Source organism: Chiloscyllium plagiosum, unplaced genomic scaffold (genome assembly GCF_037043375.1).
Source record: "Chiloscyllium plagiosum isolate Xiang-an unplaced genomic scaffold, Cpla_swu_hap1 HiC_scaffold_45, whole genome shotgun sequence".
Lineage (NCBI taxonomy): Eukaryota > Metazoa > Chordata > Chondrichthyes > Orectolobiformes > Hemiscylliidae > Chiloscyllium > Chiloscyllium plagiosum.
Genome location: NW_028270183.1, coordinates 35,919,060 through 35,939,883, shown reverse-complemented (window position 1 = coordinate 35,939,883; position 20,824 = coordinate 35,919,060). Strand labels below are relative to the sequence as shown.

The following is a 20,824-nucleotide window of genomic DNA, read 5'->3' as shown; positions in this document are numbered from 1 at the left end:
ATAAAAGTCACTGAGCCCTCAGGCTGAGACAGACTTGGCAATATGCAAGCTGTCTGGAACAAGGGTTTAGCGTGTAAAAGGAAGACCCCCACAAATGCCTCAGCTAAAAAACAATTTAACACCAAAGAGCAGAGCATACAACTGAGATATTCTGGAGCTTATAAAAATACAAAACCATTCAATTTTTCAACATTTGCTTGGACAGAGTGATAGTGAACATTCCACACCATTGTACAACATGCAAACCCGTTTGCCATGAATGGGAAGACCTTCACACTATCAGCATCACCTTAACCTACATCCGTCTAAGAGAAATAATGGGCACTCAAAGCTATCGGAAACCCACTCATTTCAATTGGAAAACCATTCACACCTTAGTGGGCACAGTGGTTAGCACTGCTGCCTCGCAGCGCCAGAGACCCGGGTTCAATTCCCGCCTCAGGCGACTGACTGTGTGGAGTTTGCACGTTCTCCCCGTGTCTGCGTGGGTTTCCTCCGGGTGCTCCGGTTTCCTCCCACAGTCCAAAGATGTGCAAGTCAGGTGAATTGGCCATGCTAAATTGCCCGTAGTGTTAGGTAAAGGGGTAAATGTAGGGGTATGGGTGGGTTACGCTTCGGCGGGTCGGTGTGGACTTGTTGGGCCGAAGGGCCTGTTTCCACACTGTAAGTAATCTAATCTAATCTCATCTAACACTCAGGAAGCTCACTCAGCCCTGAGAGGAGGAACAACAGCTCAGTGGTTCAATCCAGATTTGGCGGGAGATAAGGGAAACCGACAGTCAGTATAACTGGGTAACCCTGCTCTCTGCGGTTTGTTCAGCAAGAGGTCTGACTAGCATCAAAAGAGTCAGCCACAGTCAGTTTCAGACTTGGGAAAAGAAGAAGAGAGAGCAATCTTCTCATCCTGAAGCCTCCATGTACTGATGAGTAGAGACTGGAGAGCTGGGAGACCGACTGGGTAAAGCCAGTGACATCTACCCCTGTCCAAGCCAACAGGAGCTACTCCAGGGGTGAGCATAAGGTCATTGAGGCCTACTGTCCCAGCTTAGTAAGAGAGAGTAGGAAGGTAGACTTTGGGTCCAACAGTACAGGGCACTCCTCAGGGAAGGGTAACAGGATAGGACCCCGGGATTTGCGTTCACTCTCTTTTTCTCTCTTTTCCCCTGTCATTCAGCAATTAACAGCTGTGTAATTCAAAACTGTGTGAAAGTTTGGACTGCAGATGCTGGAGGTTAGAGTCAAGGGCTCCTGCCAGAAAAGTCGATTTTCCTGCTCCTTGGATGCTTCCTGACATCACTCTAATCTTAATTCAAAACTGTTCCATGTTGGAGCTGCAAGGGTTAGTTGGGGTGTTCGCAGTTGCCAGACAAGTCTTATTTCACTTGATGCATAGCATTGTTTTTTTCCAAATATTAATTTTCTTGTCAGGGATTATAGATATATTCTCAATTTTGCTTGTTTTAATAAAATCAGAGTTTCCTTTGCCTCTGATCTGCCTCCTGTGTTTTTCGTGGCACCACATCTCACTGCATAAAGCCCAGTGTCAGAACCAGGGTGCTGTCATCAAATAAACCGACCAGCACTCCCTACTCTGGCACTGCAGTACCTCTACAGGGAGCAGGATTATGTTGTGATCAGTGGTTTACATATGAAATTCCAAATGCAAATAGTGGGCGCACAAGATATTAAAGCAAATGGGGTTGATGGTAATTCACACAGATGAAAAACTGAATAAAACCTACAACTCAGACATGATCAGGCTGAATGAAACAGAAAGAAAATAAATCTTTTACTTACTGTCATTTTTTATCTTTGACTGACTCTGCTTCACATCTTCGGAGACTGATGCAACTGTAAAAAGAAGAATTTTTTATGCAGGATCTGTTGGTTGTAAAATAAGACAATTGTGCTATTTACACGTGGGAAGAATTGATTTCCCTATACAATGCACCCATCTTCCAGAACTGATGACTTTTCCACTATCCTCCTTTTCAATATATTTGATGAGCAAGTGTGAGAAAGAGTGGTGGAATACTTCTCACTTGTCTGGATCAGTGCAGCTCCAAAAACTCTCAAGAGACTTGACACCATCCAGGACAAGCAGACCATTTGATTGGCATCACATTCATAAACATCTACTCTCTCCACCACCACCACCAATGTTCAGAAGCAGCAGTGCACACTATCTACAAGAGACATGGCAGCAATTCACTGAAACTAGGCAGCAGGTACATGGGAACAGGCAGGTTCCCCTCTTACCACCACTCACCATACTGACTCTAATCTGATGGATTCTATGGATCTGACCTCAGGATGTAGGTGCACTTTGACAGAACTAAGTGTTGTCAGACAGAACAAGAATCCGAATGGAGGTTTCTCAGTAGTCCAGGGCTGTTTGCTCATACTTAGCACTGAAGAATCTGTTTGAAGTGTTTACAGTGATTAAATTATTTGTCAGGGTAGATCGAGAAGTATGATCACCCATGGTGGGAGAGTCAAAATGGGGGCTAATGTCAGGAAACATTTTGCATAAGTAGAAATCTGAAACCCTGTCAGATGAGAACTTCAATACTGATATTGGTCGATGTTTGTTAAGCAAGGATCCAGCTCTCAAAATAACTTGGTGGTAGGCAGCCTTGCCATTGAACTGTTGGGAAAAAAGTCATACTGGTGACCAATCATAGAAAAGTCACCAGACTTCACAGATGGTGTAAAATCGGTGAGGAGCTGCCCTTCTGATCATAAGCTGTTTCTCTCCCACGCCTGCTAGTTGGTAAGAACTTGATAAGTTCACGAGTGAGGCAGACAGAAGCACAGGGAGATTGCACAGCATGTGGGGAAGGGGAGGTTGCAAGAAGGAGTACAGAGAGGCTGCATGGAGGAGGAGGCTGCAAAGCAAAGTATGTGGTTTTAAACTTGTCAACAAAGGGATACTCAGTTAACTGGGAGCCAGGGAAACCTGAGATTGTGCAATTCTTGAAAATGAATTTGAACTCTAGCTGAAGGCTGCACAAATTCAGGAGCATACTGAAATCTTCAAATTTGCTCCTATGCATTTATTGACATGAGGCAAATCAAGGGTTCCCACAGGGGATCGTTTTTCAAACTGGAGTTAGGATCTTATTAATATTTTCTTATCCTATGGATATTTTCTTGCTTGGAAAAAAATGTAGATATTTTATTATTACACCACACAAAGCCATCATTATGCATTCCCAACTGCATTAACTTGCAAACTAATACACTACTTAAGATAACAGCAATACAACATTTAAAAAATACATTGGTATTTTGCACAGTATATTTTTAGGTTAAACAGGGTCCTCCTACTGGCAGAGGTTGGTTGGTGCAGGCACCACCTCCACCCACCAATGTCTCACTATTATGGAGCTATTCACTGGGAATGAGAATAATAAGAATGGCAGCTGACAGAATCAAACAGGTTAATGGCAAAGGGGGAGGCGGGTGAGAAGCAGGCAAGGCCTGGCAGTGGCAGGCAAGGAGTAAGTGAGGACGGCAGGTGCTGAAGATCAGAGTCGAAGAGTGTGGTGCTGGAAAAGCGCAGCAGGTCAGGCAGCATCTGAGGAGCAGGAGAATCGACGTTTCAACACAAGATTTTCACCAGGAATGAGGGGATGGCCCAAGGGGGCTGAGAGATAAATGGGTGGGGGATAGGGCTGGGGAAGGTAGTTGGGAATGCGATAGGTAGATAAAGGTGGGGGGTGATGGTGATAGGTCGGAGAGGAGGGTGGAGTGGATAGATGGCTTAGGTGGATAGGTAGGAAAGTTCAAGAAGACGGTGCCAAGTTGGAAGGTTGGATCTCGGATAGGGTGGAGGGAGGAGAATTGAGGAAACTGGTGAAATCCACATTGGTCTCATGTGGTTGAAGGGTACCAAGGCAGAAGATGAGGCGTTCTTCCTCCAGGTGTCAGGTGGTTAGGGTTTGGTGGGGGAGGAGGCCCAGGACCTGCATGCCCTTGCCAGAGTGGGAGGGGGAGTTAAAATGTTCGGCCATAGGACGGTGGGGTTGTTTAATGAATGTGTCCCAGAGGTGTTCTCTGAAATGTTTCGCAAGTTGGCGTCCTGTCTTTCGGGCATGGGAAGCAAGACTAGGGTCAGCGAGCAATGATGTTAAACTGGAAAGGTCAAAATAATTTGAAGAAATGGCCATAAAAAGAAATTAAATTAGATAGAATGAGGTTAAACATGGCAACATATAAGGAGGCTGATCTATTTTCTTTTTTTATTCACAGGATATTGTCAACATTTGTCAATACAAATATAAAAGAAACACAGAAGGTAAGGAGAGGCATTTACACATTCATTTTAAAGGAATACAGTATAAAAGTAGTGAAGTGTTGGTTCAACTCTACAAGGCATTAGTGAGACTGCACTTGGAGCACTGCGTACAATTTTGGAATCTTTAACCTGAGGAGGGATGTAATTGGGTTGGAGGCAGCTCAGAATAAGCTCACTGGATTAATTTGAAGGATGAGGGGTTTGTCCAATGAAAAAAAGATTCATCAGTGTAACCTTATACTCTCTGGAGTTTGGTAGAATGAGAGAAGATCTAACTGAGGTACAAAACGGATTGACAAAATGATCTTGGAGTGGATGTTTTCCCTTGTGGGGCAATCGAGAACAAGAGCTCACAGTTTTAGGATAAAATGCCAGAGATTTAAAACAGAGAAAAGGGTTTCTCAAAGGGTTGTGAATCTGTAGAATTCACGACCCCAGAGTGTGGTGGACGCTGGGACATGAAGTAAATTTAAGGAGGAGATAGACAGATTTTTAATGAGTAATGGATGAAAGAATTATAGCAATGGGCAGGGGAGTACATAGAACTTGGACAGTACAGTGCAGTACAGGCCCTTCGGCCCTCAATGCTGTGCCAACCTTTTATCCTACTCTAAGATCAAAATAACCCACACCCCCTTCATTTTACTATCATCCATGTGCCTATCCTAGAGTCACTTAAATGTCCCTAATGTATCTGACTTCGCTACCACCGCTGGCAGTGCATTTCACACACCCACCACTCTCTGTGTAAAGAACCTACCTCTGACTTCTCCCCGAAACCTTCCTCCAATCACCATAAAATTATGCCCCCTTGTGAATGGCCATTTCTGCCCTGGGGACAAGTCTCTGGCTATCCACTCTATCTATCCCTCTCATCATCTTGTACACCTCTATCAAGTCACCTCTCATCCTTCTTCGCTCCAATGAGAAAAGCCCTAGCTCCCTCAACCTTCCTTCATAAGACATGCTCTCCAGTCCAGGCAGCATCCTGGTAAATCTCCTCTATACCCTCTCTAAAGCTTCCACATCCTTCCTATAATGAGGCAACCAGAACTGAACACAATATTCCAAATGTAGTCTAACCAGGGATTTGTAGATCTTCAGAATAACCTCGTGGCTCTTAAACTCAATCCCCCTGCTAATGAAAGCCAACACAACGTTGTTTGTCTAGCAGCAGGAAGATTGGGAGCAATGATCAGGGGCTGCCAGGAAGGTAAATGACTGCTTTAAAAACTTACCTCAAGTATTAGGGCCGTCCATTTTTGTTTAGCAGCAGGAAGATTGGGAGCAATGATCAGGGGGCTGCCAGGAAGGTAAGTGACTGTTTTAAAAACTTACCTCAAGTATCAAGGCCCTCCATTTTTATTTAGCAGCGGGGGGAGTGGGAGCAACAACTAGGGGCAGCCGGGAAGGTGAATTACTGATTTAAAAATTTACCTTGAGTGTCAGGGCCCTCCATTTTTATTTTGCAGCAAGAAGAGCAGGAGCGTCGACTGGGGGCTGCCCAGAAGGTAAATGACTGCTTTTAAAACATACCTCATGAATAGGTGGAGCGCACGTTGAGCAGGGATGGACATGGTACTGCTGTGTAAATGAGGTAATATCTTTGGGCGGTTGTGTTAACCGAAACACTACTGTCTCCCACCCATCCTCCTCCTCTAACTAAACAAAAAGAGTCCTGTGTGCTGGATTGGTAAGATAACTAGTTATTTTTTATTTTTCAATAGTCTCTTTGGGAAGTTCGAATATTGGGAATGGAGGTGAGAGCAGTTGAATGTTCCTCTTGCAGAATGTGGGAGGTGAGGGTCACCACGAGTGTCCCTGCTGACTGCATCTGCAGGAAGTGCACCCAACTCCAGCATTAGGGAACTGGAACTGAAGCTGGAGCTGGATGAACTTTGGATCATTCGGGAGGTGAAGGGGTGATTGAGAGGAGTTACAGGGAGGTAGTTATACCTCAGGTATAAGAAAAAGGGTTACAGTCAGGGGATGGAAAGGGAACCTGCAGGCTGTTCCCCTCAACAAGTATACCGTTTTGGATACTGTTGGGGGGACAACTTACCAGAGGTCAGCTATAGGGGTAGAGGTCTGTGGCACCGAGTCTGTCCCTGTTGCTCAGAAGAGAAAGGGGGAGATGAGTGGTGCACAAGTCATTGGGGACTCCATAGTTAGGGGGACAGATAAGAGGTTATGTGGGAATGAGAGAGACTCATGGCTGGTATGTTGCCTCCCAGGTGCCAAGGTTCGTTATGTCTCGGATCTTGTTTTTGGGATCCTTGATGGGAGGGGGAGCAGCCCCAAGTCATGGTCCACATAGGCACCAATGACATAGGTAGGAAAAGGGGTGGGCATTTAAAGCACAAATTCAGGGAGCTTGGGTGGAAGCTTAGAGCTAGAACAAGCAGAGTTGTTATCTCTGGGTTGTTACCCGTGCCACGTACTAGTGAGGTGAGGATGAGGATGGGAGAGAGTTGCACATATGGCTACAGGGATGTGCAGGAGGGAGAGTTTCTGATACCTGGATAATTGGGTGTCATTCTGAGGTAGGTGGGACTTCTACAAACAGGATGGTCTACACCTGAACCAGAGGGGTACCTGAACCAGAAGTTTCCTAATGCTGTTCAGCAGGGGGATGGGAACCTAAATTGTAGCTCCAGTGTCCAGGAGGTTGAGAGTAGTGAGGTCAGAAATAAGATTTCAAAGTCGCAAGAGTTCACCAGCAAGCAGGAAGGTGGTTTGAAGTGTGTCTACTTCAACACCAGGAACATCCGGAATAAGGTTGGTGAACTTGCAGCATGGGTTGGTACCTGGGACTTTAATGTTGTGGCCATTTCAGAGACGTGGATAGAGCAGGGACAGGAATGGTTGTTGCAGGTTCCGGCATTTAGATGTTTCAGTAAGAACAGAGAAGATGGTAGAAGAGGGGGAGGTGTGGCATTGTTAGTCAAGGACAGTATTACGGTGGCAGAAAGGATGTTTGAGGACTTGTCTACAGAGATAGTATGGGCTGAGGTTAAAAACAAGGAAGGAGAGGTCACCCTGTTGGGAGTTTTCTATATGCTTCCGACTAGTTCTAGAGATGTAGAGGAAAGGATAGCAAAAATGATTCTGGATAGGAGTGAGAGTAACAGGGTAGTTGTTATGGCAGACTTTAGATTTCCAAATATTCACTGGAAATACTACAGTTTGAGTACTTTAGATGGGTCAGTCTTTGTCCAATGTGTGCAGGACGGTTTCCTCACACAGTTTGTAGACAGGCCAACAAGGGGAGAGGCCACATTGGATTTGGTACTGGGTAATGAACCAGGCCAGGTGTTAGATTTGGAGGTAGATGAGCCCTTTGGTGATAGTGACCACAATTCGGTTATGTTTACTTTAGTGATAGAAAGGGAAAGGCATATATCACAGAGCAAAAGTTATAGTTGGGGGAAAGGCAATTATGATGCGATTAAGCAAGATTTAGGATGCATTGGATGGAGAATGAAACTGCAGGGGATGGGTACAATTGAAATGTGGAGCTTATTCAAGGAACAGCTACTGCAGGTCCTTGATAAGTATGTACCCGTCAGGCAGGGAGGAAGTAGTCGAGTGAGGGAGCCATGGTTTACTAAAGAAGTTGAATTATTTGTCAAGAGTAAAAAGGTTATGTTAGGATGAGACGTGAAGGCTCAGTTAGGGCGCTCGAAAGTTACAAGTTTGCTAGGAAAGACCTGAAGAGAGAGCTAAGAGCATAATTAAGGGGTATGGAGATAATACAGGTAGAAGGAGCTGAGACAATGGATATATCAGCCATGATTGTAATGAATGGCGTAGCAGGCTCGACGAGTTAAATGGCCTACTCCTTAATATGATATGATGAAACTATGAAGAGTATGGACTTACCAGCTTGCAGTATATTTGTCTGCCTTTGGAATAACTGTTTGCGGCTACTGTGTATATCATTGGCCAACTCTGCAAAGGAAGATAAACAGTGGCTCAGATCATTGGTCAACACTGACACAAACATGCTTAGTACAGAGCAATCCAAGCAAACCAGCACAGGGCAAGTAGAAAGTGAGGACTGCAGATGCTGGAGATCAGATTCGAGAGTGTGGTGCTGGTTAGGCAGTATCTGAGGAGCAGGAGAATCGACCTTTCGATTCCTTCATTAGGAATTCTCCTGCTCCTCGAATACTGCCTCAACTGTTGAGTTTTGCCAGCACCACACCCTTGATCCAGTACAGAGCAATCCAAACATGCCCAGCACAGTGCAATAGAAACATATTTTACACAGTATGACTGGAAATACTACAGTTTGAGTACTTTAGATGGGTCAGTCTTTGTCCATTTTGTGCAGGACGGTTTCCTCACACAGTTTGTAGACAGGCCAACAAGGGGAGAGGCCACATTGGATTTGGTACTGGGTAATGAACCAGGCCAGGTGTTAGATTTGGATGACAGTATGATACAAACACACCCAGCAGTGCAATCCAACATACTATACACATGCAATCCAAACACACACTGCACAGTGCAATCCAAACACACACTGCACAGTGCGATCCAAACACACACTGCACAGTGCAACCCAAACACACACTGCACAGTGCAATCCAAACACACTACACAGTGTGATCTAAACACACACTGCACAGTGCAACCCAAACACACACTGCACAGTGCAATCCAAACACACACTGCACAGTGCAACCCAAACACACACTGCACAGTGCAATCCAAACACACACTGCACAGTGCGATCCAAACACACACTGCACAGTGCGATCCAAACACACACTGCACAGTGCAACCCAAACACACACTGCACAGTGCAATCCAAACACACTACACAGTGTGATCCAAACACACACTGCACAGTGCAACCCAAACACACACTGCACAGTGCAATCCAAACACACTACACAGTGTGATCCAAACACACACTGCACAGTGCAACCCAAACACACACTGCAGAGTGCAATCCAAACACACTCTACACAGTGATATCCAAACACACTCTACACAGTGTGATCCAAACACACTCTACACAGTGATATCCAAACACACTCTACACAGTGCAACCCAAACACACACTGCACAGTGCAATCCAAACACACTCTACACAGTGCAACCCAAACACACACTGCACAGTGCAACCCAAACACACACTGCACAGTGCGATCCAAACACACACTGCACAGTGTGATCCAAACACACTGCACAGTGTGATCCAAATACACACTGCACAGTGCAATCCAAACACACTCTACACAGTGTGATCCAAACACACACTGCACAGTGCAATCCAAACACACACTGCACAGTGCAATCCAAACACACTCTACACAGTGTGATCCAAACACACACTGCACAGTGCAATCCAAACACACACTGCACAGTGTGATCCAAACACACTACACAGTGTGATCCAAACACACACTGCACAGTGCAATCCAAACACACACTGCACAGTGCAATCCAAACACACTCTACACAGTGCAACCCAAACACACACTGCACAGTGCAATCCAAACACACTCTACACAGTGCAACCCAAACACACACTGCACAGTGCAATCCAAACACACACTGCACAGTGCAATCCAAACACACTCTACACAGTGCAACCCAAACACACACTGCAGAGTGTGATCCAAACACACACTGCACAGTGCAACCCAAACACACACTGCACAGTGCAATCCAAACACACTCTACACAGTGATATCCAAACACACACTGCACAATGCGATCCAAACACACACTGCACAGTGCAATCCAAACACACTGCACAGTGTGATCCAAACACACACTACACAGTGCGATCCAAACACACACTGCACAGTGCGATCCAAACACACACTGCACAGTGTGATCCAAACACACTGCACAGTGTGATCCAAACACACACTGCACAGTGCAATCCAAACACACTCTACACAGTGTGATCCAAACACACACTGCACAGTGCAATCCAAACACACACTGCACAGTGCAATCCAAACACACACTGCACAGTGCAATCCAAACACACTACACAGTGTGATCCAAACACACACTGCACAGTGCAATCCAAACACACACTGCACAGTGCAATCCAAACACACTCTACACAGTGCAACCCAAACACACACTGCACAGTGCAATCCAAACACACTCTACACAGTGCAACCCAAACACACACTGCACAGTGCAATCCAAACACACACTGCACATTGCAATCGAAACACACTCTACACAGTGCAACCCAAACACACACTGCACAGTGCGATCCAAACACACACTGCACAGTGTGATCCAAACACACACTGCACAATGCAACCCAAACACACACTGCACAGTGCAATCCAAACACACTCTACACAGTGATATCCAAACACACACTGCACAATGCGATCCAAACACACACTGCACAGTGCAATCCAAACACACTGCACAGTGTGATCCAAACACACACTACACAGTGCGATCCAAACACACACTGCACAGTGCGATCCAAACATACTCTACACAGTGTGATCCAAACACACTCTACACAGTGCAATCCAAACACACTCTACACAGTGTGATCCAAACACACTCTACACAGTGTGATCCAAATACACACTGCACAGTGCGATCCAAACACACTCTACACAGTGCGATCCAAACACACACTGCACAGTGCGATCCAAGCACACACTGCACAGTGCGATCCAAACACACTCTACACAGTGTGATCCAAACACACACTGCACAGTGCGATCCAAACATACTCTACACAGTGTGATCCAAACACACTCTACACAGTGCAATCCAAACACACTCTACACAGTGTGATCCAAACACACTCTACACAGTGTGATCCAAATACACACTGCACAGTGTGATCCAAACACACACTGCACAGTGCGATCCAAACACACTCTACACAGTGTGATCCAAACACACTCTCCACAGTGTGATCCAAACACACACTGCACAGTGCGATCCAAACACACTCTACACAGTGCAACCCAAACACACACTGCACAGTGCGATCCAAACACACTCTACACAGTGTGATCCAAACACACTCTCCACAGTGTGATCCAAACACACACTGCACAGTGCGATCCAAACACACTCTACACAGTGCAACCCAAACACACACTGCACAGTGCAACCCAAACACACACTGCACAGTGCAATCCAAACACACTCTACACAGTGATATCCAAACACACACTGCACAATGCGATCCAAACACACACTGCACAGTGCAATCCAAACACACTGCACAGTGTGATCCAAACACACACTACACAGTGCGATCCAAACACACACTGCACTGTGCAATCCAAACACACTGCACAGTGTGATCCAAACACACACTGCACAGTGCAACCCAAACACACACTGCACAGTGCAATCCAAACACACTCTACACAGTGATATCCAAACACACACTGCACAATGCGATCCAAACACACACTGCACAGTGCAATCCAAACACACTGCACAGTGTGATCCAAACACACACTGCACAGTGCAACCCAAACACACACTGCACAGTGCAACCCAAACACACACTGCACAGTGCGATCCAAACACACACTGCACAGTGCGATCCAAACACACACTGCACAGTGCGATCCAAACACACACTGCACAATGCGATCCAAACACATACTGCACAGTGCGATCCAAACACACACTGCACAGTGCGATCCAAACACACACTGCACAGTGCGATCCAAACACACACTGCACAGTGTGATCCAAACACACACTGCACAGTGCGATCCAAACACACTCTACACAGTGCGATCCAAACACACACTGCACAGTGCGATCCAAGCACACACTGCACAGTGCGATCCAAACACACTCTACACAGTGTGATCCAAACACACACTGCACAGTGCGATCCAAACATACTCTACACAGTGTGATCCAAACACACTCTACACAGTGCAATCCAAACACACTCTACACAGTGTGATCCAAACACACTCTACACAGTGTGATCCAAATACAAACTGCACAGTGCGATCCAAACACACTCTACACAGTGCGATCCAAACACACACTGCACAGTGCGATCCAAGCACACACTGCACAGTGCGATCCAAACACACTCTACACAGTGTGATCCAAACACACACTGCACAGTGCGATCCAAACATACTCTACACAGTGTGATCCAAACACACTCTACACAGTGCAATCCAAACACACTCTACACAGTGTGATCCAAACACACTCTACACAGTGTGATCCAAATACACACTGCACAGTGTGATCCAAACACACACTGCACAGTGCGATCCAAACACACTCTACACAGTGTGATCCAAACACACTCTCCACAGTGTGATCCAAACACACACTGCACAGTGCGATCCAAACACACTCTACACAGTGCAACCCAAACACACACTGCACAGTGCAATCCAAACACACTCTACACAGTGCAACCCAAACACACACTGCACAGTGCAATCCAAACACACACTGCACAGTGCAATCCAAACACACTCTACACAGTGCAACCCAAACACACACTGCAGAGTGCAATCCAAACACACTCTACACAGTGATATCCAAACACACTCTACACAGTGTGATCCAAACACACTCTACACAGTGATATCCAAACACACTCTACACAGTGCAACCCAAACACACACTGCACAGTGCAATCCAAACACACTCTACACAGTGCAACCCAAACACACACTGCACAGTGCAACCCAAACACACACTGCACAGTGCGATCCAAACACACACTGCACAGTGTGATCCAAACACACTGCACAGTGTGATCCAAACACACACTGCACAGTGCAATCCAAACACACACTGCACAGTGTGATCCAAACACACACTGCACAGTGCAATCCAAACACACACTGCACAGTGCAATCCAAACACACTCTACACAGTGTGATCCAAACACACACTGCACAGTGCAATCCAAACACACACTGCACAGTGCAATCCAAACACACTCTACACAGTGCAACCCAAACACACACTGCACAGTGCAATCCAAACACACTCTACACAGTGCAACCCAAACACACACTGCACAGTGCAATCCAAACACACACTGCACAGTGTAATCCAAACACACTCTACACAGTGCAACCCAAACACACACTGCACAGTGCGATCCAAACACACACTGCACAGTGTGATCCAAACACACACTGCACAGTGCAATCCAAACACACTCTACACAGTGATATCCAAACACACACTGCACAATGCGATCCAAACACACACTGCACAGTGCAATCCAAACACACTGCACAGTGTGATCCAAACACACACTACACAGTGCGATCCAAACACACACTGCACAGTGCAATCCAAAAACACTGCACAGTGTGATCCAAACACACACTGCACAGTGCAACCCAAACACACACTGCACAGTGCAATCCAAACACACTCTACACAGTGATATCCAAACACACACTGCACAATGCGATCCAAACACACACTGCACAGTGCAATCCAAACACACTGCACAGTGTGATCCAAACACACACTGCACAGTGCAACCCAAACACACACTGCACAGTGCAACCCAAACACACACTGCACAGTGCGATCCAAACACACACTGCACAGTGCGATCCAAACACACACTGCACAGTGCGATCCAAACACACACTGCACAGTGCGATCCAAACACATACTGCACAGTGCGATCCAAACACACACTGCACAGTGCGATCCAAACACACACTGCACAGTGCGATTCAAACACACACTGCACAGTGTGATCCAAACACACACTGCACAGTGCGATCCAAACACACTCTACACAGTGCGATCCAAACACACACTGCACAGTGCGATCCAAGCACACACTGCACAGTGCGATCCAAACACACTCTACACAGTGTGATCCAAACACACACTGCACAGTGCGAACCAAACATACTCTACACAGTGTGATCCAAACACACTCTACACAGTGCAATCCAAACACACTCTACACAGTGTGATCCAAACACACTCTACACAGTGTGATCCAAATACACACTGCACAGTGCGATCCAAACACACTCTACACAGTGCGATCCAAACACACACTGCACAGTGCGATCCAAGCACACACTGCACAGTGCGATCCAAACACACTCTACACAGTGTGATCCAAACACACACTGCACAGTGCGATCCAAACATACTCTACACAGTGTGATCCAAACACACTCTACACAGTGCAATCCAAACACACTCTACACAGTGTGATCCAAACACACTCTACACAGTGTGATCCAAATACACACTGCACAGTGTGATCCAAACACACACTGCACAGTGCGATCCAAACACACTCTACACAGTGTGATCCAAACACACTCTACACAGTGTGATCCAAACACACACTGCACAGTGCGATCCAAACACACTCTACACAGTGCAACCCAAACACACACTGCACAGTGCAATCCAAACACACTCTACACAGTGCAACCCAAACACACACTGCACAGTGCAATCCAAACACACTCTACACAGTGTGATCCAAACACACACTGCACAGTGCGATCCAAACACACTGCACAGTGTGATCCAAACAGACTGCACAGTGCGATCCAAACACACACTGCACAGTGCGATCCAAACACACTGCACAGTGCGATCCAAACACACTCTACACAGTGCGATCCAAATACACACTGCACAGTGCGATCCAAACACACTCGACACAGAGCAATGCAAACAGTCTACACAGTGTGATCCAAACACAGTACAGAATACGATCCAAACACACTCTACACAGTACGATCCAAACACACTCGACACAGTGTGTTCCATACAGTCTACACAGTGTGATCCAAACACTTTCTACAGTGTAATCCCAAACACACTCGACACAGTGCGATCCACACTCTACACAGTGCGATTCAAACACATTCTACAGTGTAATCCAAACACACTCTACAGTGCAATCCAAACCCACTCTACAGAGTACCATCCAAACACACTCTACACAGTGCGATCCAAACACACTCTACAGAGTATGATCCAAACACACTCTACACAGTACAATCCAAGCATACTCTACTCGGTGCGATCCACACTCTACACAGTGCGATCCAAACACACTCTACAGTGCGATCCAAACACACTCTACAGTGTAATCCAAACACACTCTACAGTGTAATCCAAACACACTCTACACAGTGCGATCCACACTCTACACAGTACAATCCAAACACATTCTACAGAGTCTGATCCAAACACACTCTACACAGTGCGATCCAAATACACTCTACACAGTGTGATCCAAACACACTCTACACAGTACGATCCAAACACACTCTACACAGTGCGATCCAAACACACTCTACAGTGCGATCCAAACACACTCTACACAGTGCGATCCAAACACACTCTACAGTGCGATCCAAACACACTCTACACAGTGCGATCCAAACACACTCTACAGTGTAATCCAAACACACTCTACACAGTGCGATCCACACTCTACACAGTACGATCCAAACACATTCTACAGAGTCTGATCCAAACACACTCGACACAGAGCGATGCAAACACAGTCTACACAGTGTGATCCAAACACACTACAGTGTACGATCCAAACACACTCTACACAGTACGATCCAAACACACTCGACACAGTGCGATCCAAACAGTCTACACAGTGTGATCCAAACACACTCAACAGAGTGCGATCCAAACACAGTCTACACAGTGTCATCCACACTCTACACAATGTGATCCAAACACACTCTACACAGTACGATCCAAACACATTCTACACAGTGCGATCCAAACACAGTCTACAGAGTGCGATCCAAACACACTCTACAGTGTAATCCAAACACACTCTACACAGTGCGATCCACACACAACACAGTACGATCCAAACACATTCTATAGAGTCTGATCCAAACACACTCTACACAGTGCGATCCAAACACACTCTACAGTGTAATCCAAACACACTCTACACAGTGCGATCCACACACAACACAGTACGATCCAAACACATTCTATAGAGTCTGATCCAAACACACTCTACACAGTGCGATCCAAACACACTCTACACAGTGTGATCCAAACACACTCTACACAGTACGATCCAAACACACTCTACACAGTACGATCCAAACACACTCGACACAGAGCGATGCAACCACAGTCTACACAGTGTGATCCAAACACACTACAGAGTACGATCCAAACACACTCTACACAGTGCGATCCAAACACTCTCGACGCAGTGCGATCCAAACAGTCTACACAGTGTGATCCAAACACACTCGACACAGTGCGATCCAAACACACTCGACACAGTGCGATCCATACACAATCTACACAGTGTCATCCACACTCTACACAATGTGATCCAAACACACTCTACACAGTACGATCCAAACACACTCTACAGAGTATGATCCAAACACACTCTACACAGTATGATCCAAACAGTCTACACAGTGTAATCCAAATACACTCGACACAGTGCGATCCAAACACAGTATACACAGTGCGATCCAAACACAGTCTACACAGTACGATCCAAACATATTCTACACAGTGTGATCCAAACACACTCTACACAGTGTGATCCAAACACACTCTACAGAGTACGATCCAAACACACTCTACACAGTGCGATCCAAACACACTCTACACAGTGCGATCCAAACACACTCTACAGAGTACGATCCAAACACACTCGATACAGTGCAATCCAATCACACTCTACATAGTACGATCCAAACACATTCTGCACAGTGCGATCCAAACACATTCTGCACAGTGCGATCCAAACACATTCTACAGTGTGATCCAAACACACTTGACACAGTGCGATCCAAACACACTCTACACAGTGTGATCCAAACACACACTGCAAAGTGTGATCCAAACATACACTGCACAGTGCGATCCAAACACACTCTACAGAGTGTGATCCAAACACACACTACACAGTGCAATTCAAACACACTCTACACAGTACAATCCAAACACACTCGACACAGAGCGATCCAAACACACACTACACAGTGCGATCCAAACACACACTACACAGTGCGATCCAAACACACACTACACAGTGCGATCCAAACACACACTACACAATGCAATCCAAACACAATCTACAGAGTATGATCCAAATACACTCTACACGGTGCAATTCAAACACACTCTACACAGTACAATCCAAACACACTCGACACAGAGTGATCCAAACACACACTACACAGTGCGATCCAAAACACACTGCATAGTTCAATCCAAAAACACACTCTGCAAAGTGCGATCCAAAAATACACTGCGTAGTGTGATCCAGACATATTCTGCACAGTCCGATCCAAGCATACTGCATGACCACGAACAAAACTTGACCCTGCTGTAGCTCATCCCAACGTTTGTTAACCTGGAATAATATTTAACCTTTTTGATTTGTGTTGAGAGCCTGCATGGAAAAGTCACACTGAATCCTTAGTGGGATCACTTGCTGATACTGTCCGAATGGACTTTCACATTCTTATCTGGTAGCCCCAGTTTCTGGGATGGGCGATGGTGGGGTGAAAATCTAGGGTTTCATATCTTCACGTATCCCTGCTTTTAACTTTAAGACAGTGGTTCACATGACACCATCACAAAGGAATGAGTTCCACTGAGCCCTGGCAGCTCAATACCTCCTGACTCACACTGTGTCCACGTGCTCTGTACCCCATACCCTAATACCTCCTGACTCACTCTGTGACCCAGTACTCTGTACCCTACACTCCAATACAATATATCCGGAGGTTGGTGGTGGAAGGTGAGGACCAGTGGGGTTCTGTCCTGGTGGCGATTGGAGGGGCGGGGTTCAAGGGCAGAGGAGCGGGAAGTGGAGCAGATGTAGTGGAGAGCATCGTCAACCACGTCGGAGGGGAAGTTGCGGTCTTTGAAGAAGGAGGCCATCTGGGTTGTTCGGTATTGGAACTGGTCCTCCTGGGAGCAGATGCGGTGGAGGCGAAGGATTTGGGAATATGGGATGGCGTTTTACAGGGGGCAGGGTGGGAGGAGGTGTAATCTAGGTAGCTGTGGGAGTTGGTCGGTTTGTAGTAAATGTCTGTGTTGAGTCAGTCGCCCGAGATAGAAATGGAAATGTCTAGGAAGGGGAGGGAGGAGTCTGAGACGGTCCAGGTAAATTTGAGGTCAGGGTGGAAGATGTTAGTAAAGTGGATGAACTGTTCAATCTGCTCATGGGAGCACGAGGTAGCACCAATACAATCATCGATGTAGCGGAGGAAAAAGTGGGGGGTGGTGCCAGTGTAGCTGCGGAAGATGGACTGTTCGACATATCCAATGAAGAGGCAGGCATAGCTGGGGCTTCTTCTTTGGTTTGGAGGAGGTGGGAGGATTGGAAAGAGAAGTTGTTCAGAGTGAGGACCAGTTTAGTCAGTCGAAGGAGGGTGTCAGTGGAAGGGTACTGGTTGGGTCGGCGGGAGAGGAAGAAGCGGAGGGCTTGGAGGCCTTCGTGATGGCGGATGGAAGTGTATCGGGACTGGATGTCCTGCATGGGTCCCAGCTATGCCTGCCTCTTCGCCGGATATGTGGAAGTCCATCTTCCACATCTACACTGGCACCACCCCACACCTTTTCCTCCGCTACATCGATGATTGTATCGGTGCTACCTTGTGCTCCCACGAGGAGGTTGAACAGTTCATCCACTTTACTAACACCTTCCACCCCTACCTCAAATTTACCTGGACCGTCTCAGACTCCTCCCTCCCCGTCCTAGACCTCTCCATTTCCTGGAGGAAGAGCGCCTCATCTTCCACCTACGAACCCTCCAACCACAAGGGATGAATGTAGATTTCTCCAGCTTCCCCATTTCCCCTCCCCCCACCTTATCTCAGTCCCAATCCCCGGATTCAGCACCACCCTCTTGACCTGCAATCTTCTTCCCGACCTCTCCGCCCCACCCCCCTCTCCGGCCTATCACCCTCACCCTCACCTCCTTCCACCTACCGTATTCCCAGCGCCCCTCCCCAAATTCCCTCCCACCCCCCACCTTTCATCTCAGCCTGCTTGGTACACCAGCCTCATTCCTGAAGAAGGGCTTAAGCCCGAAACGTTGATTCTCCTGCTCCTCGGATGCTGCGTGCCTGCTGCACTTTTCCAGCACCACATGTTTCAACTCTGGTCTCCAGCATCTGCAGTCCTCACTTTCCCCATACCCCAATATCTCCTGACTCACTCTGTGACACAATACTCTTTACCCCACACCCCAACATCTCCTGATTCACTTTGTGACCCAGTACTCTGTACCCCATACCCCAATACCTCCTGACTCACTCTGTGACCCAGTACTCTGTACCCCACACCCCAATGGAGAAAGTGAGGAAAGTGATTCCTGAAGAACGGCTCATGCCCGAAACGTCGATTCTCCTGTTCCTTGGATGCTGCCTGACCTGCTGCACTTTTCCAGCAACACATTTTCAGCCCACACCCCAATACCAATCTGACTCACTCTGTGTCCCCATGCTCTATACCCCATACCCCAAAACCTCCCTGACTCACTCTGTGACCCAGAACTCTGTACCCCATACCCCAATATCCCCTGACTCACTCTGTGACCCCATGCCCTGTACCACGTATCTCATTATCCCCCAACTCACTGTTTGGCCCTCGACTCACTCTGTGAACTCATGCTCTGAACTCAAAACCCCAAATACCCCTGACTCACTCTGTGACTCAGTGGTCTGTACCCCATACTCTGGTACCTTCCTGACTCATTCTGTAACCCCATATTGTGTACCCTAATTCCACAGTAACCCCTGATTCATTCAGTGACCCAGTTCTCTGTACCCCTATTCTCCAATCCCTGACTCATTCTGAGACTGCATGCTCTGTATCCCATACCCCTATACCCACTAATCACTCTCCGACCCATTGGTAAGTAGCCCATACCATAATACCATGAAATCATTCTGTAACTGCATTTCTGTACCCCAACACCCCAATACGCCTTGTGACCCAGTCATAGAGATGTTCAGCATGAAACAAACCCTTCGGTTCAACTTATTCATGCCGAACAGTTTTCCTAAATTAATCTAGTCTCATTTGCCAGCACTTGGCCCATATTCTTCTAAACCCTTCCTATTCATGTACCCATCCAGATATCTTTTAAATGTTGCAATTGTACCAGCCTCCTCCACTTCCTCTGGCAGCTAATTCCATACTCTGCGTGCACCACACTTTGCGTGAAAAAGTTGCCCCTTTTAAATCTTTCCCCTCTTATCCTAAACCTATTCCCTCTAGTTCTGGACTCCCTAACCCAGGGAAAAGACCTTGTCTATTTATCCTATCCATGCCCTTCATGATTGTATAAATCTCTATAAGGTCACCCCTCAGCTTCTAACACTCCAGGGAAAACAGCTCCAGCCTGTTCAGCCTCTCCCTACAGCTCAAATCCTCCAACCCTGGCAACATCCTTGTAAATCTTTTCTGAACCCTTTCAAATTTCACAACATCCTTCCTATCAGAGGGAGACCAGAATTGCACACAATATCCCAAAAGTGTCCTGTACAG

The 20,824-nt window shown here is 46.6% G+C and overlaps 1 protein-coding gene across 2 annotated transcripts in view; it reads right to left on the bottom strand.

The window, feature by feature from the left end:
- LOC122552351 (C-type lectin domain family 10 member A-like) overlaps positions 1 to 20,824 on the bottom strand; it is a 102,156-nt gene that overhangs the window by 29,426 nt on the left and 51,906 nt on the right. For both annotated transcript variants that reach the window (XM_087983143.1, XM_087983142.1), the window contains 2 exons: positions 8,183 to 8,251; positions 1,798 to 1,851 (listed from right to left, as the gene is read on the bottom strand). In XM_087983143.1, coding sequence (XP_087839269.1) covers positions 1,798 to 1,851; positions 8,183 to 8,251 — 123 coding nt within the window. The remainder of the gene's footprint in view (positions 1 to 1,797; positions 1,852 to 8,182; positions 8,252 to 20,824) is intronic.